General features: G+C 36.4%; 1 protein-coding gene across 2 annotated transcripts in view; it reads left to right on the top strand.

Annotated features, from left to right (window-relative positions):
- SDK1 (sidekick cell adhesion molecule 1) overlaps positions 1 to 22,966 on the top strand; it is a 393,889-nt gene that overhangs the window by 95,916 nt on the left and 275,007 nt on the right. For both annotated transcript variants that reach the window (XM_035340049.1, XM_035340050.1), the window contains exons 3-4: positions 16,450 to 16,609; positions 21,745 to 21,851. In XM_035340049.1, coding sequence (XP_035195940.1) covers positions 16,450 to 16,609; positions 21,745 to 21,851 — 267 coding nt within the window. The remainder of the gene's footprint in view (positions 1 to 16,449; positions 16,610 to 21,744; positions 21,852 to 22,966) is intronic.

Raw genomic sequence — 22,966 nt, 5'->3', positions numbered from 1 at the left:
ATAATAGAGCTGAATGGTTTGAGGCATAATTGAGAAAATAATAAATAAATATGATACAAAGCTTATAGTAACGTTCTGTGCGCAAAGTGTGAATTTGAAAAGAACCAAACTGAGCTTCTGTTCTATAACTTAGAGTACTTTGAAATCCTGCTGGCTTCATCTGTTTCAGAATTAATGGGATGTCAGGCCACCCAGGAGAGGGAAGCGGGGTGTTGAGTGTGAGCAAGCCCGAGCGTCAGGAGGGGTTCTCTGATATTGAGGGTCAGAACCTGAATTAAGGGTGCTAACATCATCTTTTATGTTTATTAATTATGCATTTCAAATGAATTCTGATATGGCAGCTTTGTTACTTTATCCTGTGCCTTCAAGGAAGCAGGACTGTTTGCTGGTACTAATCCTTCCCATGCCAGTAGCTTTTAATACCTCAGAGGTAAGGCAGAAGCCTCCAATGTATTTTTCTGTAAGTTCTTGAAAATTGGTAGCTGGTTAGTATCAATGACCAAAATTAGTGCTTCCATTAAATATAACCTCAGCAGTTGTCTGTGGTGGTGGACTTACTGGCTCACCGGTTACTCGTAGCAGTTGTCCCAGCAGCAAGTAGGAGCCTCCTGCCACATCTCGTGATTTCTGTAGCCTGAAGTGTCACAGGAGTGTGACAATCTGCGGGTTGGATGAAGGTATTGGGGTGTGGAGGGGACCTGGTGTTAGGTGTGGGACTGGACTATTGGTATTCAGGGAGTCGTGAATGAGGGGAAAGAGTGTGGGGTTACTGGAATCTGAGAGTGAGGGGACTTCATAGAAACAAGCATGTCCACAGATAATTGGACTTTATTAATTCCCTCCCTCAGAGAACAATGTGCTTTCTTTACAATACTTTTCAATATTGTGCTTGAGATACAGGAAGAAGGGTTTGTCAGTGTTGTTTTGCTCTCCTTAATTTACACCAGGACTTCTTGCTTGCTCTAATGAATGAACTCCAGCTGTTGGATTCCATATGGGAAATGCAGCCAGCATAGCTCTTCCTGACAACTAATGCCCACACTGTGAAAGCTGAGAATGAATCAGCATGAGGGATCTGGGAATGAGAGTCTTAACATAAAACAGCTGACTGTCATCTATTATTTGGGTGGCAAGGGGAGATAAGTAAGAAAGCTTGCTTTGCAAGCAGGGTCAAAGAAATGAACTTTTTATATCGGCCGCTTGCGGCAAAAACTTGGAAATGATTTACAGTCACTTGGGAAACTTCTCTGAGAGTGGATTTGAAGGTGTGTTCTAGAGAGAAAGGAAGGAATGCTCACAACAGCTTCCAGTGGCTATAGTATCTGCAGGGAAAGGGGAAAAGAAAGCAGACCAAAGCACACCCACCAGTTGGGATGTCAGTGACAGGCAGTTCCTGAAAGCACTGCGGCGTTACAAGGAGCGTGATGGAGCTACGAGTAGATCAGAAGGAAAATGTGGAACCATTGACGTACTACTGCTCCTTCACTGAAAAAGGAGAAAAAGTCATTGTGATCATTTTCTGAATTCAGATTTTCAGATGATATGAATATGGGGACTTCAGCAACATTTGGAAAGATTCACAATCTGAAATCTTATCTGAAATGAGTCTCCTGGGGGGGGCACGGGGGGGGGGCAATGTGATATGTTGAGGATTGTATCTTGCAGGACGCTTCTGAAGATGTAACCGTAACTTATGTTTTCAAAAATATTTATCAATAGGCTGATGCCACAGAGTTCCCCAAGTGTGTTTGTAGAAGGAAGGAACTTGTGTGTGGCCTCCTGCAACAGTTACAATGAGAATAATTGGTCTAGAACCTACTCATGGGAGATGTACTCATAAATTACAATAAATTGCTAATGTGCTCCTCTTGTTTTATAGTTAAAATCAATTGTGCCAATATCTTGGCCCATCCTGAGACTGAGAAATATGCCATGTTTCAAAACTTTTATGCTTTTCCTTTCTGTTTGGGAACTATTTGTTTCTGTTTGTTTTATATTTGTTTACTGTAAGCTGATGAGTAACACATGTTTCATAGTTTCCAGGAAGAGTTTACAATTCCAAAGAATTCTTTTTTTGTTTTTGTTTTTGGTGCTTGAATAGTGTTTTATTGTTTCACTTTCCTATGTAAAAAGGTGGCTCATATAAATGCAGTTGATGAGATAAAAAGATCAGTTTCAGTTTTAAATCTCTTGAGAGGATTTAGAGCTTTCAAATTCTCATGTACAATTTTAAATAAATTTTCACCTTACGCTCTATGGATTCCATCCAGATTCCTTCCATTTTGGCCTTTAGATAGTATATAGCTGCCAGATTAGAATTAATTAATATTTCTTTTGAACCTTCTTGTGCAATAGATGCACTCATTAGAGGTAAAGGGCTGGAAGATGTGTGATAAGTGCCATGGGTCGTGTAGTTCCTTTATCAAGCGTATTGATATCCTATTTTAAGGCTCAAGAGAAACTGTTACTGATGCAGATACTCGTGTGATGTGAACAACTGTTATCAGGCAATGATTTGCGGTAAATAGTTGCAGTAAACCAAGGAATTGCTAAACCAGGATCGTTAAAAAGTCACTGTGGAGACTGATTTCAAAAATGAAACCTCAGGTCAGAATTGCAAAGTAGTTTCTGTGTTTTGTGAACTTGATTCAAACACATTTTCATTGAATGGTGTACACTGCCACTTTCTAAGGTTATGCCAACACTGCAAAACATAATGCTTTGCTATTATGCCTTGTTTTAAAGAAAAACATTTTTTTTATTTTTATTTTTTCCTGGGAATAACTCTTGCAAACCTTTCAACTTGCAACGAAAAATAGGATTAATTACTGTGGAACCAGGGCATGTACTGTTAGTCATGCAGTGTGTGGCATGCTGCTTTTATACCGCTTGTTTCTGACTCACTTTGACTCAGATTCTTTTCCTCTGTGCAATTTCTATTTATCTGCTGGGTTTTGTGTGTGTGTTTGTGTTGTTTATGCTGCTGTTTGTTTGGGGTGTTTATTTTTTTGTAATACTGGACATTCTGATGGGAATTCTAGAAAGGTGAATTTTCTGTTTCCCACCCCAAAAAATGTCAGGGTCTTCAACGGAACCAGCATACTGCTAAAATCAAATAACCACATATTTTCGTACATTTAGGAAATGTGCATGATGTAGACAAGATGTTTATTCTATTCTCTTTGCTTTTTTCTCTTTGCCAACTATGTGAGCAAAGCAGCAAGGTAAAGGTCCCTCATCCATAGACCTAATCTGTCTTCAGTTCAAAGCTTTGTAAGTAAAAGCAACCATCTGTACAGGACAGCTGTTGAAATCCCTCTCTTACAAGCATTGCATTGGTGCCAAAGTGAAGCTTCTTACCCTAATATTGTTGTGCCCTCATTTAAAAATTAGCAACCCAGGCACTTTTATTATACTTGAAGCCCATTAAATACTGCTGTAATTCCTGGTACTACAACAGTGTTGTACAACAGTTCTTTATGTAGAGCCTCAGTGCTAGGGTTTGTTGAATTTTCATCCAATGTATGTTTAAAAAAGAGTTCTTTTTCTTTTTAAATAATTCTGGTATTGTTTCTATTAAGTCATACTAACTATGTATTCATTAAATCTATGGGTGAATCATAGAATTATACAATTGATTGCTTTTTGATCTCTAATATATTCTCTGTATATATTTTAGGCTGGAAAAGACATCTAAGAAACTAAAAGATAAAATACATGCACAAAGGCATCTATTTTCATGAGAGAATAGGTTTTCACTAAGTATGTGGTGAAAAAATCCTTTTCCACATATCATCAAAGAACAAAAATAGAAGACGAACAATATAAAGGCAAAGAATTGTTTTTAATATATTTGTCTGGTATTCATTTCAAAGGCACAAGAGCAAGGTTTAGATACATTTGAAAAGTTTTAATGGAATTTTCCTTCAGGCTACTTAATGATGCATATGATTTTTAAGTACTAAAGGGGTAAAAAAAGGCTAGGTCTATATGTTCACTTTTCTTCTTTAGGATGCTGTTCTTTCCTCCTTTTCTGTAGTATTCTTGCCTTCTCAAGGATCTGTCTTTGAAATCAATTTCAGATGTCAGGCAAAAAGTTACAGATGTTGGCACTAGTTGTCACAGATCAGACTAGGATGTCTCATTAAACTGAGCAAAGAGAGAGTGCACATCACCTTTAATTTTCAGACTGGTTGGTGTTTTGTATTTAATGTTCAAGTGAATGTGATTGATGCCTTGCAGAGAAATATGTGATAACATTTACTGAAACTTCTCTTAAATATTTGAAGGTATGTTTCTGTGTCTGTCTAGTATGAATGATTTTGGTTTCCTGTGTTCTCCCTTCTTGGCTGATGGCCTCTGAAAGTGAACTTTGAGAACAAATGTAGAACAAGTCAGGCATGCCCCTGTTGTGTTGATAATATCAACTTGACAAATGTATTCTGAATTTTGCCTGCAGCCATTAAAATGGAAAGCCAAGTCGGAAGTGTTTTATGTGAGGTTTTCTTATTGCTTGTACCAGCAAGTATTGTACTGATTTTGTCAAAGGGAAACATAATTTTTAGAAAGCACTTGCCCTGTTGACACCCAATGAGAACAATATATTTTAATCCATCATACTATTTTTTACAGCTTCATTGTTTTATTTGCCATTGCTGTACTTTTTCTAGTTATTCCTAAGCTGGTATAAACTAAAGGCCAAATGTCAAAAGTTTTTTTTCTTTTTAAAAAAAAGTTAATGCTAATTTAGGCTGAATAGTTATTAATATTACTTGTTTTTTATACATAGCGAAGAGAAATAGCTGAGGTTGTTACAGCTTTCAGGATTTAGCTGTGTATGCAGAGTAGACAGTGGCTCTGTTTTTGTCATGTATATAATTTTTATATTTGTATTTGAGGTAAACTCTCCATATTTACAGAATTCTTCGCCATTTGTCAGGTACAATGGGTTGGCAAGCACACGCAGGGAAGTAATTTAATGTATGTTACTTTAATTTAGAAACCCACATTTTTGATGTGAGGCTGGGGGGTTGGCCTTTTTCCAATAAATGTCTCCTATAACCATGGAACATGTTAATTTAATGTTTCCACATTAAAACAGTGTCACGGTAAGTACCTGTTGAGTATTGCTAAACAAATAGAAAAACAACTAATTTGCTTCTTAATGAGCCAGTGTAATGTGCTAGCATTTCAGTCAGACACGGTTTCTGGTTGAGCATGTATCTCTGAAGATCTACTCCATGAAACAAACCTTTTAAAATCAATGCTAATAAAAGACATTGTCATAAACTATGTCGATGAAAGCTGTGTGAAAAATGTATGAATAATTATTTGGGATAACCTCTTAAAGTACGACTACAGAGTATTTAGAATATGTCACAGGATGTTGAAAAATCTGGGAGTCAACCTGTTCTGTATATTTTTTGCAATTCAGATGCCAGATCTTTTAAGAGTTAGAGCAGGGGCGTCCTGTGGCCTTTGTCTTTCCCTTTTTCTGCCTGGTGGGAAGCACCCAAAGGCTGCCTGCTCCTGGCACCTCTAGGCAGTGCTTGGATTTCAGCTGTGCCTCAGCACCTACATTCTGCCTTCCAGGGAAATTTGCAAAATGAGCTTTTTTTGCAATAAGTACTGTATCTGAGTATTGCCATGGGATTACAAGTGTTTACAAATACAGTGACCTCCTCTGGAACAGTTAATCTCAAAACAGAAAAAGCTGTATTTTTGGCTGTTACACAATAGCTGCAGGCTTTTCCTTACACTTAAAAATCTCCGTTTGATATTTTAGAAACTGTATTCAGGTATTTCTAGAGGATGCTATTTCTTCAATTTGTTTGTACAAGTTTTTTCTCTGTTAGATGTAGAACAGGTATGAAAACGTTCCAAATAATTGATTTAATTGTAGGGTTTTAGATTGGAAAACCAGAAAGTTTACGTAGATATTTTTTAGCCCTATATATAAAGATGTGAGGAGCTCCAGTATTGGAAGAGGGAGAGCAGTCATTATTATTTGTGAATCTTAAATGTCAAATAGCTCAGGTCGGCATTAGGTGTGTGGTGAAAGCTGAAGTTACTTCTGCTGATCTTGTCTCACCTCTTGCTTTCCTGATGCAGGTTAGAGCTTGTGTTAGGCACGGAACTGCTCTTTGCTTAAACATATCTGAAATTCCCAGTCCTTCAGTCCTTTCAAGGAATGTAATTATTTCCTCTGTGGGGAGATAAAACAGAACAACATGCCTTATCTACTCAAGGGAAGAATTTTAGATGTCCTTTCCTTCTTTGTCCCACAAATTTTTTTATTTTATTTATTTATTTTTTTTTTTTTTAGCAGGAACACTTCTGCTTTCAGACTTTTGTCTGGTGGATCCTGGTGAAAGTAACCTCAGTCTGTACTATGATGAAATTTTAAGCACATTGACCATAGTGTATTTGGTAATTGTAATTATCAACCATACTTAATTTTTTTGATCGCCTAGCAGTATGTTTAGATGGAGGCATTGTGTACTGAACACAGGAATATGGTGCTTAGAGTAATGAATTGTGCCTCCCAAACTTCTACATCCTCTTAAACCTTAATAAAGTTATGACTTTATTTTCAAAACACTATTTAAATTCTCATTCTGCCTAACTGGAGTTTAACCCTGTCTGATTTACAAATCTTACATTTTTCTTTACATATCCCTTTGATGCATGTCGTCCATCAGTGTTAGCAGAAACAGTAAATGCATTGATCTATTGCTACACTTGGCGAGTTAAATAACACTGTATAAGAAGTATTGATTTATAAAATCCAATACATGTAATTAACATTAGAACTGTCAAAAGTTGAGAAAAGTATTAACTTGTTGCTTATTTATAACTCAAAGAAAATTAAATAAAACATCCTGATTAATAAAGTAACTGCTTTTTTTTTTTTGCCTTCAGATATGTCAAGCTGAGTTACGTTTTCAAGAAGTGATACGCTTCTTCCAGCTTCTGACAAGGAGAAATTATATGTTTCGTTAGTATTGTTGAAAATAATTCTGTGGTCTCTAGGTGCATGTATTATCCCCGAGGTGGTGAAAGGATTCTACTTGGATAGTTCTGAAAGGATTTAGTGTAAAAGATGCAGAAATAACTGATAGTATTAGGGAAAATTAAGGTAGCTAATTTATATCAGGTTTTTAAAGAGCCTTTGATCTGGCCTTTAATTAGTGCTCCTTCGTGAAAGTATACGAAGTTGTATCTCCCTGTGTGCACGGTACAAGATATTCTCCACTTGTCTACACAAATTGGGCAATGAGATAGTTTGAGAGCTCTGCAAGGATCACTACGAGCTGTTGTTCCTGACTCAAGCACTAACCAGGTGCCTGCTGCAGAATTTGCTTAAGATGATGGGGGTACTTGAATTGAGTTCTGTGAACTTTGGGCTTTGCTTTGATTGCGTTTTTGCCCTAATTCAGCATCACATAAGGATATGAACAATTCCGTGTCTGTTTGGTATGGCATGTGATGGTGTGCTTACCACCCTTGAATTCAATAGCACCATTGAGGTCCTTTGAATTGAGTTTGTTGAGGCAGGCCTTATCCAATTTATAAGCCTATTTACATTTCCAAGTTTAAAGGGCAAAAAAGAAAATTACAAGCTACACATAAACAAAACAACAGTAGCAGTAAGGAGCGGGTGTTGTTTTAACAAAGGCTTGTGCATGAATCATTTCCCATTCAATCCCCTTCATCAAGAGAGATGTGTTCATATCTTTTATGGTTATTCATAGTCTCCTTGCTATTTAGAAATAATTTTGTCCTTGAAATAATAAATAGGTGACCTTACATGCCTTTCAAGTCTGGCAGTGCCTTTGCTGTGCCATTGTTTCCCGCTGCTGCAGTAGTGTTTCTGTTCTGGTACTTCCAGGCACTCATCTGCTGTTTACCTTTTTGATTTAATTCATCTTCTACAAAACAACCGAGAATCTGTCTTGCACCAAGGACAAAGTTGTGAAAGCCATATTTGTGATTTGCTTTATCTGTTCTGTTAATTTGTCTGCAGGGTTTCATCCCGGTGTCTGTTACGTTTAGTAGATCTGCATCGATACCAGTGTGATCTGAGCTGACCCTCCAATGGCTGGAGATTGTGTGGTGGCAACAGTAGCTTCCTTTGCCGTTAGATAAGGAAGCAAGTCATGCAATATTTGGCTTTTTTATTTTTTTTTTTCCCTTGTAAGGCAGTCTTTGCTTTCCACCTGCTGTGTGCTGTGATTTAAACTGTAGCAGCTTATTTCCTTGGGAGCCTCACAAGTCTCTGTAAACATCACTACATATTAAGAGAATATAAAAAGAATGGAGGTTATGCTTTGATACCGAATTCAGCCTAGAGAGGTCATATTTCTTTGGAGGTTTTTTGTTTGGTTTTGATACTTAATGGGTTCTCATTTATTTACCTGCTTTGTACACTGTAGTGCTTTTTATCTCAAACTTTGTAACTTTGAGGTGTGGTTATGAGCATTTCCCAGAATAATTCTGCAGCCTCTTTTGGGGATGAATTACACTAAACATAATTTAAGAACATGATCTGTAGCTTCTTGATTTTTAGTCTTACAAGTCAGTTTCATGAATTCATGGAATATCAGCTGTTATTGCCTTCTGATACAATAAAGCTCTTTTTTTTTTTTTTTTTTTTCCCTTTCATCTGTTTCAGCTGGAGTATTACAGAAGGTCAGAAAGAGAAACTAAAATGTGAGATGTAGAAATTAAACTGGGAAAGAAACCATAACAGGACTTTTGGTTAATATATCAGGAGCTGCTTGAGGCTCAGATAAAATGATATCAGCTCATTCTTTTTCTTGTCTGGTCTGCTAAAGAAATCGATTTCAAGAAAAAAATGATATAATTGCATGTGGGAAAATTTTGCTCACTGGGGATAACCAAGAGCATTTCATGTGGAATTTTGAACAGAATGATGTTACTGACCACCGTATGTTTCTTCCCAGATCCAGATGTCTCTTCTGGGCTTCTGTGGGCCCTCTCATTGTGGTCCTGTTCTCAGTGCTTCTGCTAAAACACTGCCAGCCTCAAGAAACCTTTTCTCAAAAGGGAAAGAAATCTGTGGTGTTTGAAAAGACGGTCTTTAAATAGACAACAGTGTTCAGGAGTAGGTTTAGGTTTTGTGAACACAACAGGTTATGTTTAAAGGTTTTGTTAGGCAACAGGTGGTGATAGGATTTTCTTTTTTAATCATCAAAAAACTGCTCTGGCTTTTGTTCATCTGTCTTGGATTTGTGTGTTACACTGAGCTGTTTTTCTAGTTTCTTAAGTAGTTTGTAGGGGAAAATGGAAGAAAGCAGATAAAACATGAAATGTTTGTGCATTAAAACAAACTGGGAAGGTTGCAATGTTGAGGCAGGTTTTCCTGTAACGATACATTTCATGATGTGTATCTTAGCATTGCTTAAGTTTCTGAAGGAATGAATGGTGGTGTTTTTTGTTTGTTTGTTTTTTAGAAAATTATGCTACGTATTAGTCATGATTTGGGAAAAACATCTAATCTATTTGCATTAAGAAATGAGGAACTTGAAAGCAAATTGGAATTTGCGTTGCCATTTGGGCAATTTTGAAATAGAGAACTGGTACTTGAAGGTTTTTTTTGTTGTTGTTGTTTTATTTTTCTCTTTAAACAAAGTAAGTTTTTAGTTATGTCTGCTTAACTATACACTTATCCTTGCCATTTGGGACTCCTACTTAATTGTTGAAAGGCAACCAGATCTGTACATTTCAGAATGTTTAGTTTTTCTCTTGGAATAGTGTGCAACACGTATGCAATCTAAGTTCAACATTTCTTCCACCCAAATCAAACAAATGATTGGCAATTATCCAATAACTGACAAGCCAATTAGTTATTTGACCTATTCGAGATGAAAACAGGTACCTATTGAAATTTTGTCTTCCATTGACTGTGCATTTAAAAGAAATAAATGTCACATTCTAGAAATATGCAGGTTTCCTCACAGAACTTGCTGAGTCCTAAAACAATTTAATTCCATCCTCAATTAAACCTTTAAAAGCATTATCCATCAACCTCAGCTGTTACTGTACTTGCATTTAGAGATTGTAGTGGATGTACCCAAGAAGCAGGTTATCTTTTTGTCTATAGCAGTACAAAAAAATGGGTAATGTGGGCTCATTTAGTTGACAATGAAATTAAGGAAGAAGAACTGATTTAAATATAGATGCTTCAGTATTATTTCAGTATGAAATCAGATATTGGCTCTGATAAAAGCTCAGGAAATCCACTTTAAGGGCATGTTTTATACCACTGTGTGAAAATTCTGAGCCATGGCAGTATATTGGAAAAATAACCAGATATTTTAATGAAATATTCACTATTGATGTATCAGTCCTTTCAAACACAGGCTTAGCATAAGGTAGTAAAATGCAATTTTAATTTAATTGTTGTACTTAGTGATTTATGTCACACTTCCAACCAAGAAAATCTGAATCTCAAATATCCAATATTTTGGGTAGAATAGCATTCCTGAAAATCAATATGGTTAAAGTGACTCAACGCTCTAATGTATGTTTGACATTGTTGACAGTTTATGAATAGATCATATACTAACTTTCACAGCATTTCGCCGATGTATTTTGGGAGGTTTGAAATAAAAAGAAGATAGACTCAAATATATTTGAATTCAATTTGACTTGCTGGTATGTTTCTCAAGATTTATTGTGTAATTTTTCCAAATACTTATGCCATATAAGATATTGAAGTTCATTTCTATCAGAGAATACAACTTGCATCCAGAGCTTGTACATGCATGCTTGCATGTTAGGAATTAGGATAAGTTGAAAAAGAAAAATCTTTTGCCTACCCAAGTCACAAATAAGAAGAAAATGGCTCTGATTCCCCAGAAGGTTACAGTTATCAGCTGTCAATCAGTACAGAGCAGCTCGTAGTCAATTGTGTGCACTCTGAAGCATCGGCTTATGAATGTCACAGCTGAACTTTTTTTGATGGGATTCTGCTGCCCATAGTTGCACCTATATACTTTGCTTGGAGCACTGAAAAGAGTCTTTCTGTCTCCAGTTTGGGCTTCCTGCTTCTAGTTTCCTTTTTAATTTAACTATTCTTTTGTATTAAGTGTTTAATCCCCCAGACAGATCATCTAAAATGCTCTTTGTGGCAATTATCATTAACCTACCTGAAGATAGCTCGCATCTTTTTTCTTTGCAAACAGTGAGTACAAATGCATTTCTGTATTGTGGCTCTTCTGGACTCATCATTCATTCTCTATGTAGTTTCTGTAGTCTCATTTTCCTGGAAAATTCCTCAGAGAGATTATCTTTATTCTTCTGTGTCAGTTGATCATGCTTTTAGACACACGTGAAAAAGGGTGATGGGCATTATGCTTTGACTTGGGTCTAATAAAGTGGAATCAATACAGGTGTGTTCTTCAATAAACCAATTGTATTCTTTCTAGGTAATACTGAAAAATATCTCAGTCAAGATTTGTTTTCAATGTCATCTGTTCGGTAAACTGAGTGATGGGAGATATGCTAAAATGACATATATTAGTGATTGAACTGTATTTACTCTGACTTGGTGATTTATGAACAGGTTAATCTACTTTTAATATTCAATATTGCTTTATCTAAAATGATTTAAGAGTAGATACATATAAGAAAGACAAATAGTAATGGCAGCAAGGATCTCTTAACCTGTTCTCTGCATTCACTGCAGTGTTCCTCTGAGTGTCTTCAGAACCTCAGTAACTGATTTTCTCAGGATACAAGCATGTGATTTTGACCTGCGGCTGTTGGCACTCATGATTTCTGGAGAAAAAATTACTGAGATTTTAACAGGGTAGTAGTTGCAGTGCTTTTTGATGGTGAAGATGATGTGATACTTCTCTGGAGTCTGGTTAACTTCCTTTTTCTCAGTAGGATAGATGTGCTCAAGATCAAATTGCATCTTTTATTAAAACATATGGATTTTTGAGTGGTAGGGCTGCTTTCAAGATTCTGTGGTAACCTGTAATATCTGAAAGATCTATTTAATCTGACTCAGATTTATGTGTTGTAATAATGTAATCTCTTAGATGGCTAAAACTCATTAGTCAAAGTTTGTTAATGTGTTTATTGGAGGGTGTGTTTGAATTCCTTTAGATAGCAGTACTCTGTTTCTGAAGCCATGTTTGCTTCTGCTTTCCTGAAGTTCTCTTATCTAGCTGATGAGTAGCAACTCATTTTTGTTCCCATTCCATTCAGTACAAAGCTATAGTCAGGCTGCCTTCTCCTCTTACAGATTTTATGCGCAAGTTTGTACCTGAATGTGGTTTTCACAGGGGAATAGAATATGAAAGAGCTCTCAGGTCTTGTGATGCTCCTCACCTGCTAGGGCCAGGGAGAAGCCCAAAGTAGATAACAATAGCATAAAGCAAAATTTTTTAAATTTAAATGTCAGCATTAATCCAAACAGAAGTGTATGTGCATTGTTGAAATAGGTCTTGAAAATATACTGAGATAAAATCCATCTAAGCTTTGCATGTACCAAGGAAAGAAAATAGACGGGCTAACCTGGCAGTATAATGTAACTTGCTGTTTAATGATGCACAAACACAAGGCAGACAGGTTTTAGTGCAAATACACAGATAATTTTGACATTCAGTCCTGTTTTTTCCTTAAGATTTTCATGAAAATAAATCTGCAACATCCTTTTTAAGGGATACCAGTCAGAACATTAGTGAATTGGGTAAGCAGACTTAATGAAAAATTGCAGAAGCTGTATGTATGTTCCAGCAGATAGACACCTTATCCCTTCACTGCTCCTTGCAACTCTGACAATTCATTTTTTGGTTTTAGATCAGTGTAGCTGAAGAGCCAGAGAGACTGGAAGTGTTAACCCTCACGTGTTCAGAGGAAACCAACAGCATACAATATGAATCTTTGTCTTTTTGCAGGGATAAAAACTCTTTAACTAAGAACCCTAATTCCGTTATTTTATTATTCCTGTTTCTAGGACTCGAATGCACTTTTTCTTACCTGTTTGCTCCATCTTTCAAGACAATGAGAGTTAAGAGATGCTCTTCCGGCTTCTAAACCATTGATTGGCCAAGGTTAGGCTTAAGTGACACCTTCCTAAATTTATAAAGTCCAAGTATCTCATGATACTGTTAAATGAAGCACTTATCTTCCATCCCATAGTCAGTTCCTCCCTTCCCACCGTTTTCTTTTTGAAATGGCTTTCATTTTTCCTGTTAATTTTCCCATTTCCTTGTGATGGTCTATAACAGCTCAACTTGGAGATCCGGTTATAATTCTGCTTACCCTTGCAGCTTAGAGTGTAACACAGAGCTTAGCGTAACGTCATTTTGATCTTGTCTGTGCAGAGCTGTAGAAATGCCAAAGTCGTCAAAGCTTTACTGCCACATTTCTTCACGGAATCCTTGCCCAGTATTTTACTTTCATTTCTGCTTTCAGTGAGTATTTAGTGAGCTCCGATTGCATAATTGAATTTGATAAACTGATGCTATGTGATTGATGAGAGATTCGGGAGTAAAAGATTAGGAGATAAAATTACTTCAAGGCTTTAAGTAAATCTTCCAGAGAGCTGGAGTAATTCATAGAGCGTGCCATATTCTTTATCAAAATATTCCTGTAGGTCTATTAAATTTTACCTTCTAACAGAATTGGATTGAATTTTGAGAACCATTTTCATATAATGCCAGCCTGATTGTGGTAGTTCAAATGGGAGAGAGCTTTGAGAGGGTTGCAGCATTGCTGGCTTGGCATCATTTGAATTGTGGTGGCAGGACTTAATGACGGAGCCATGGGCAGCAGTCTTTGTCTTCAAGTAAATCATTTGTTCTTGGAAAAACATAAGGTGAAATGAGTAAGTGGATAATTTTGAGTGAAATAATGAAAGATTCTGTGCTGTTTGGGTCTTGAAAATCCATATTAGAGAGGATAAACCTCTACCCAAGTAACCTGTTTATAGCGCAGATACCAGCTTCGTTGTGATCTCACTGAATGGCTTAGCTTTATTCAGGAAGGAATAACTTAATGATCTCGTTTCATGGGCCTTGCTATACTAGCAGGTGCATATAGCTGTTTTTAGCAAACTCAGTGCTCATCATTTCAGCTCAGCAGTTGGACTCTGTGCTGTAGGACTCATGGAAACTCATGTAACAACCCCCTCCCCTAGGTATGAGAACAACTCTCTGCCACTGTCTTTTCATCTCCACAAGGAAGCCTGGCACCTTTCATCTGGCGAGTGTGTGATTATTAAGTCTGTCTCGTAACTCCCTTGGGAGACTCCCAAAAGTATACTTGAAGCCTCTGGAAAGATTAAACGCTTCATTGCTTGTTTAGAAATTTATATGTGAAAATTTTATTTGGAGACTAAAAAAGCATATGAATTGTTCCAATAATGATTGTATAATGTACAATACTTCAATCATTTTTATTTTTTTTTTAAGGACAAAATTTACATTTTGTTCTGGGTGAAATGACTGCTTCGTACTAATGTTGTCTAGCTTCATTTTTTCATTATAGAGTTTTAAAATATTGGTTGTTTTTACTAGCTAGAGAAGTGTGAGAATTGAGACTAAGTATAAAAAAATATTTACAGTTTAAAAAAAAAAAAGCTTTGCAGAATTTCATCTCACTGGTTTGCCTAGAAATATCTGCCATTTTGGAACTGTTTCTATTCTCTCATGTTCAATTTTCATTGTTTCCTGCATATCCAATAAAAAAAATATATTAGTGATCTGCACTATCAATTAATTTGTTTGAAAAATAAATTGTTTAAAATGCTTCAAGTCTGAGAAGGACATTACCTCAAAATACATTCTTTAATTTGGTTAATTAGGTGTGTTATAGTCAGATTGTGTGTAACAGTTTTAAAAGTATTGCTCTAAGATGTTAATATTTTTTTTGTTTTGTTTTGTTTTTTTGTACGGAACTATCCTAAGCTAGTGAGACAATTTGTCTTTGCAAGTCAAATCAAGAGGTGGTCTTAACTGTGAAGTTATTAATTTAACTATCTTTCAGTGGAAAAAATGAAAAAAAAAAAAGAGAAGTTCAAGTGGAAACTAACTCATTAGTATTAATAAATAGTAGTAATCACCTCTAGAGAGCCATTTTTTCTTCTTACTTTTAGGATACCATTTAATTTATACACTTAGCGTATTGTTCTGTCCTGCATGATGAAAAGATTAATTAAAGAAATTAACACTGAATTAACACTGAAGTGGACAAATCTAACATTCCTTAGCCTATCCTCTAACAGCTGCTCCAATTAACTTTGGGGTATTGGGATAGAGCAAATACATAAAACTGTATAAAACCCAGTCAGGCTGTAAGTTTGACGCTGCCTTTCAAATATCCCCTGAAGGGCTGGGGCTGGCAGGAACCTCTGGGTCCCTCTGCTCCAACCTTGCCCCTTTGGGGCCACCCGGAGCAGGTGCCCAGTACCACGTCCAGGTGGCTCTTGGAGCCTCCAAGGAGGGAGACTCCCCAGTCTCTGGGGAGCCCATCATATTGTTCCGTATTTTATATTACATCTCTGACCTTGAATGTAACGCTTAGTTAGTTTTTTTTTTTTTTTACGTGTCGATGTTCTTTTGATGACATATTTGTAAATTTTTTGATTAATCTACATTTCTGATGGTTACAAGCACAAATTTTAGGTGTGAGGTATGAAAACCATGATCCTCTAGAGCTGAATAAGGTAGTGAGACTCCAACAGTATTGAACTGTGTTAAATCTGCCTTTTAGTGGATGTATGGCAGTTTAAGAATTGAGAATTTTGCTGCTTGGAGTATTTTGAACATTTGTGATTCACAAGGGTTTGGGACCAAGTGTGACCCCTGAACATTATTAAAGTACCCTAATAGAAAATCTGTTAGTGGTTTCGGGTAATATAATTTAATGCATTTTGGTTAGCAATAACATTGAAAAACACATTAATCTTGCAATTCTTTGAGGTCTTCTGTTCTAAACTCTTTTTTCTATCCAAATTCCTCATTTACTGTGAGACTTTTCCTGCTGTGATAAACATTCCTCTCCAAAATTACTCCTGTGGTTTCTACAAAAAAAATAAAAACTTGTGAGTGGATTTAATCCTCGCAGAGGAAGGGGGTGGGAGGGGGGAAGGCAGCAAACATGCCTATCAGATTGCTGCAGTAGACAATGCTGAAATATCTCAAGTATAATTACTAAACATGCATAAAAACTTGTCTGAGTGGGCACTTCCTTTCTAAATATGTACCAAGGACTGAGGTTATTAAGATTTTCCACACTTGTGAACTTTTTTTTTTTAGTTTAGAAAGCTTAATTATAATACTAATTAAGCCTTAACTACTGAGTCATGTTGTCTCTCTTATTGCTCATTTTGAGAAAAAATGAGCTCAGTATTAGGGCCTTTTACTGTACTCAACTTACAAAACTCACAAAACTCTTTTGTCTCTGTTTCAGATGATGTTGCACCATACTTCAAGACAGAACCAGGCTTGCCCCAGATACACTTGGAAGGAAACCGACTTGTACTTACGTGCCTTGCTGAAGGCAGCTGGCCCTTGGAATTCAAGTGGTTGCACAATGACAGCGAAATAACCGCCTACTCCACTGAATACAAGTAAATAAAAGGCATATCATAGCCTTCTCTAAGTGTAGTTGTAGACAAACTACAGTATCTTAAAGCACCTCTGTAAATACTAACGTATTGATAATGTTTTCTTATCATGAAGACCATTTTTCATATATGGGTATGATCTCTATGAGAGAATTTCCTTTACTAAAAACAATATTTAACACTTTAAAATAAAGGTTCTGACATAGAATATTTTAAGTACCAAAAATGCTTTTTTCTGGTTATGAAAATTTATACTCATAATAAAGAGCAGGCATATTCCTTGAAGCTTTTGTTTAGACAGTGTTCATTAAAAATCAGGACTTTTTTGTTCAGAATCAAAAAAAAAAAAGTTTGTAATTTTAATTTGTTTGCTACTCCAGAAACCTTGCTTGTCTACCTTGTAGACCAAGTATAGCATGTTGAAAGCGGGGCAAGCATTGGCTAAATGTTACATATGATATGCTACCTGTTCTTGTATAGAACTAACCTCAATGGGATTATTTATTATTTTTAGCAAGATAAAGAAAAAACAGCATGATCTATCTTAAACTGTGTGTAACTTTCAGTTTCACTTCCGAGAAAGTGTAAGCCTTCTAGTTAGAGAAACTATTCTTTTGTGATTATGCACTTTGTTCCCTGGACCTCACAGACTCCCTCCCCATTCCTCAGCACATTCCATCAGGTAGGAGAAAAAGCACGCTGTGGCTAATCTGAACTACGTTTTTGTTGATAGGCAGCAGATGGCTGGCCAAACATCCAAGTGTGGAACAGCCAAGTTTTGTCTGCCTTTTCCTTAGTGGGAGCATTAACTGGGCCTCCCCTATGCAACTGCTTATTTCCATAATCTTGTAGAAATCTAATATTTATGCAGCTTCTGTGCATCTTTCAAATTTTGTTGAAATTAGCTAGTGAATTCAGAAGTTATAAGGGGCAGGTATGTGACAGAACCCTGGTAATAACACTTGTCATTAGTAAAGCAAGCCAAATAATGCATATAAGCAATATAATTACTGAAGGTAGGGAAACGTTGTGTTCCACAACTATGAAAAGAAATTACAGCGTAGACTAGTACAAGAATATGGATAGTGGTAAAAAGTTCCATATCCTTACATGAGGTAGTCCATGATTAATTTTCTTAACTAATATTGTATTACAATTTTGAAAATTTATCTTCTATATTATTTACATTTACAGACAAGTAGCAAAAATCCCTTGAACAGCATTTTAAAATGTTTGGGGGACATTTAGCACATAAAATACTGAGCAACCATTTCCCACAAAATGTACAGTTCTATCTGAACTTCCCTAAAAATGCAAGACTTGATTTAGTTGAGAACACAGTCCTGAATAATGGCATCAATTAATGGTTGCTGTTTTCAAGCCTTGGGATATGCTGATACCTCAAAATAAGCCATACACACGCAATGGGGTGGTATTCAATTTGTAGAAGAGATTTGTGAATCCTTCTTAGAAAACAAAAAAAATCTCTAATAGCCCAATTAATCACAATGTTTGAACATCATTTGGGATAAATGCCACTGTTGTTTTGATCAACAATAGCGAAGTCCGTTGCAGTTCCTTGGTAGAAGGAGCTGACAACAGCTCTTATCCTTGTAAAGTGCTGAGAAAGTAGCATAAAGAAACTATGTGGGAGGGCGAGACACGTGATCGTGGGGTGATAACCAAAAGCAAAGGCTAGAACTTGAGCTTTGTTGGTGTGCTAGTCCAAGAGACGCACATTTCACGATAGCAGAAAAAATATGAATAATCATGTATGACATTTTGAAACTGAGATCAGTCTTGTGGTTCTTATTATGTAAGTACACATACCTAATAAGCTCTCTAAGATCCATAATTTTTAATTTAACTGTGTATTGCAGTATACGTTAGTGTATAGGATCACCTTTCCTAAGCTGTACGTGTACAGATCTGAATACAGTACCTTGTTTCTTGTCCTTGGATTTTACATCAGGTTCGTGCTACAAGCTGTATCTATTCATTTTCCATTTTTAATGTTATCTTTTCCATTTGTAATTAAAGCATCTGCTATAGAGGTTACTAAAAAGATGGGAAACTACTAATTTGCAATAATAAATAACATTGTCAGAAAATACTAACTTAGGGTTGCAACATCTAGTAGTAATCTGTAGTTCCTCACCACAGCCAGAGAATAGCCAAACAGGGTCTTGATTATGTGGCCGTGCAAAGATTTTAAGCTTCCAAGAAAGTGTGCATGGCATAGGTGCATTAGGATGAATTAAAGCAAAGAAAGAATATGCTTAGACATAAAAATTCCAGTTGCAAAAGTTGAACTTTAACCCCGTAATAGTTTGTTCTGCAGCTCTTAGGTAAATACTCTGTTTAAATGCATGAATCTTTCCTGTGTAAGTGACTTCTGCTACAAGTTGAATCATTGATCAAAGATTTTCAGTAATTGATATTACTTAGTGTGTCTTAGTTAAAGTAATGTCTATATTGTAATAGGCTGGAAATATCCAAAGCTTATTATAACACACCAAGTGAGTAAAGAACTAATTGGAGTCTTTGCATTTTGACATTGGTGACCCTGAATGAACAGCTTTTCTTTGTAAATGATGCTGATTATGCACATAGCCTGGCTTTTATAGTGACTGTGCATGCACTAGTTTCTATTAAGAATTTATAAAACAACCTTATACGTTCATTGTGATCTGAGATGCATGTAATGAAAACAAATCAATATTGCTGACTGAAGTAGCAATTTTGGTTGTGTCTATAATTTAAGAGTGTTCAAAGTTCAGGCAGTGACTTTCTTCCAGTTTTTTTCCTTTCAAATTAAGTTCTGGACCAAAGACATCTTCCTTATTTGTTGTTGTGGCCCGAGGATATTAATTTAATTGAGCTTAAGAAACCAATGTTATGTCTAAGCAGTAGCGCACTTCCTTTGCAAGCTACTTAAAAGTATCTGACCGGCATCATATTTGTACGCCGGTTCATTCAGCATTCTTCTCTCTCTTATCTCAAACAAGAGCCATACACCAGCCAAACCTTTTTCATTTCCTTTTACTTCTTTCCTTAGAGGTCACGCTACTTTCCTTCTTGTTGCTTCTTACCTTTTACAACACCCTTCCAAAATATTTTTCAAGCTCCTGCCCTTTTTTTCTTTGTCAATCTGCATGTATCCCATTGTACCATTACCCAGAAAAAAATCAAAATCACTCAATTTCCAAGGCTATGTTCCAGCGGGTGCCCATTTGCTTGCCTTACCTGCGCGGCACTGGCTGGTGGGTGCACTGGGAAGCCCAGTGCTCAGCAGGTTTGGGCTGTGCTGGAATTGCCAACACAGATGGGATTTTCACTGTAAGCTCCTAAAAGTGTTCCTGCTAAAAGATTTTTCTTTTCTTTAGGCTACATATTAAGAATGTTTCCTGCTGAAACATTAATAAGTCACAAAAGAAAACCAGTGTAAGATTCTTCTGATCTAAATGAGTTGTTTTGTCCTAACAGCAGAAAAACGAACTCTGTGTTTTGTCTTGGTGCAGATGAATAGCAAAGAAAGAAGCCTTTAGTTTTGGCTCCATTTAATAGACAAGCAGAACAATAAATGTTAGCCAAGTACAATACCCAGTCTTTATGGGAGGAAGAAAAGCTTGTAAAGCTATAAACTGTGGTAAAATTAACTGTTACGAAGAACTGTTGGTATTTGTTAGAATCTTGAAATATTATTTTTTGGCTAGCCATGCTTTGCAGCAGTCATCTGCTTGGCAGAGAAGGAAATGATTCTGGAAGAAATTTAGGAAGCCTTCTGTTGTGTTTATTTCTATCCTATGCCCTGTATTTTCACCTGTTTTGTGTTTCTTATGTCACACTCACCAGATGAGGCAACATGGCTGATTCAGTTATGTATTCTCACTGGACAGCGACTATTTGTGTGCTGATTGTCTGGCTTACTGCTCCCTAACAGAGCACTGGTTTGAGTCTTCCTTCTCTTCCCAGTACAAATTGTTGTAATCACTAAAGAAAATTTGCTGGTTGCTCCAAAGCAGGTCAGGAGGAGTCAGCTTAGGCACCCGTGCAGACAGATGACACAATTGCCTATAATTGCTCCTAGGAAGCCAGGGTTTTCTAGGTATCACATTGGTGAAATTTGTTGGGCTCTGTTTTTATTTGCTGTTTAAGGTTGTCTGACCTATTTGCTATAATGTCTTTGATTGTAATTATAATACAGTGATTATAGACTTCACTTATCACTTAAAGTAGATTTCTTGTATATCCTTTGTTTTTATGCTGTCTGATCCTGTTCACATATTAGCTCTGTGTGTGGGTGTCTATAGTATGTGTGAGTATGGGAAGAGATCCTTTCTTTTAGCAGAATTAATTTTCAAAGATTAAAATTCAGCAGTATTATTTTCCCTTATCTTTTCATAAAGACTTTCATTAATCCTACCATAATATCTCCAGAAGGTGACCAGGGGGAATATGTGCTTTGATTAATGTTTGTTTAATGCAGGATTATCTATATTATTCATGTGTTTTATTCACATTAAAACTGTGCCTATCAGCTCATTTTCATGTTAGGTAATCAGATATAGTTGAATGAGGAAGGTGAGCATTAGCAGAATAAGTGACTTTTTAAGGATACTGAAGGGCAAAACAAATACAATGTCCAGGGCACCGTGTCTTTTCCAGTGCTCTTCTGAGTTACACTGGTCACACAGCGTAGTAAAAACCTTTTTTCATTGGAAAGCTTTGATATTTTTTGTGACGTTTCCTGCTGCCTCCATTTAGATGGGAGTCTTCTTGTACCAGCTCTAAATAAAATACCAGGCATTCTTTGCCTTACGAATGAGGGCGGATGAAACTAAGCAAAACATTTAAGTTTATATTTCAAGAAAATTTGTGGAGACTAATTAGTACTTGTCAAGTGTAGTTCTTAAGACAGGGTTTTTTAATGCATTTCAAGTATTTTTAATTTGATACAGTACAGATAATATCGTGGCCATAGACCAGAGACTATGTGACTACTATTCATAAGATAAAATACAATATGCCTTTGAGACAATGTGTAAAGCATTAAAGGAGCAATAAGAAATGCCACAGAAAGTAGCACTGATCTGCAGGTAAGAAGAGTGTTGTAATTCTGCACTTTTGTCTTGCAGGTACATCATCCCAGCTTTGCAGAGGTCCGATGCTGGCTTTTATCAATGTGTTGTACGAAACAGGATGGGGGCATTGCTGCAAAGAAGATCTGAAGTTCAGGTGGCATGTAGGTTTGAATGGATGCTATTCTCTTATGCATTAGCTAACTGACTCTGGGGGTAAAAAACAATGTTCCAATTAAATCTGCTAGTTCAAAAATATATTGGATATAAAATTAATTTTTAAAATTATTATATTTACAAGAAGTTTCATATTGACTGTAGTTATCTTCTGGGAAACAAACAGAAAATGATGCAATATTAATTCTTTAGAGGAAGATATAAACTCTTCCACGCCATCAAAATGAGATGATGTGGAGTTGGTTGTAGGATGAGTGAAAAATATTATGTCTTTCTCCGATATGCAGGGATTAACAAAGGCCATATAACACAAAAAAAATCAAAAACAAAAGCCCAGCAGACAGGAGAGGATATCTGAAAGAAAACAGTGTGGTGGACAGCTCTATGAAGATTTCAGATCGTAACTTTTATGTTACAGAAGTACATGTTTCGTAGCCAAAACCTTGCTAACAAAACATTAAAGTCTGTTCCCCAAACAGACTTATTAATTCATTATTTATTGGAAACAGTAATAATAAAATTCAGCATTAGTCTTTTAAAAAAATAATTTGAGAGACAGTTTTCTATCCTGGATGTTAGCAATCTGATACATGGGATCAAATTTCTCATCCTCTGTGTCAATAAATGAAAATTCAGTGGTAGTAAATGCCTTGACAAAGTGGAGTTCAGTTAAACTGAATTATTAGAAACGAAGTTCCAAGGAGCTGATGCAAGTTATTAACTGTGTCATGAGGGAAGTTACATGGAATTTTCTGTGCTTTAAAGTAAAAACAGTTCCAAGTGGTACTATGTAAGTTTTGGTGTCATTCACTAGCTTACTGGTTTGCAGCAAATTACTGATATTACAGATATAGTCACATAATTTGATGTTTGATCTCTCAGTGCTATTGTTTCAGAGATAATAATGTAAAAATTCTCTGCTGTCAGAATGGGATTTTCCTCCTCTGCCTTCTCCCACCCCTTATGCCCTTGCTGCATGCTCTCTTGCGTCAGACCCCTGGAGATAATTCTCAGAATATTCTTCTGCTTTAGTGGATTGTATCAGGTCACAGGAGATCTAGTGGAAGCTGGTACAAGTGAGACAGCTGTGAATGGGGCAGGG

The sequence above is a fragment of the Oxyura jamaicensis genome, chromosome 14 (assembly GCF_011077185.1).
Source record: "Oxyura jamaicensis isolate SHBP4307 breed ruddy duck chromosome 14, BPBGC_Ojam_1.0, whole genome shotgun sequence".
Classification (NCBI taxonomy): Eukaryota; Metazoa; Chordata; class Aves; order Anseriformes; family Anatidae; genus Oxyura; species Oxyura jamaicensis.
The sequence above is the reverse complement of the archived record's forward strand: the minus strand, read 5'-3'. Positions and strand labels throughout refer to the sequence as shown.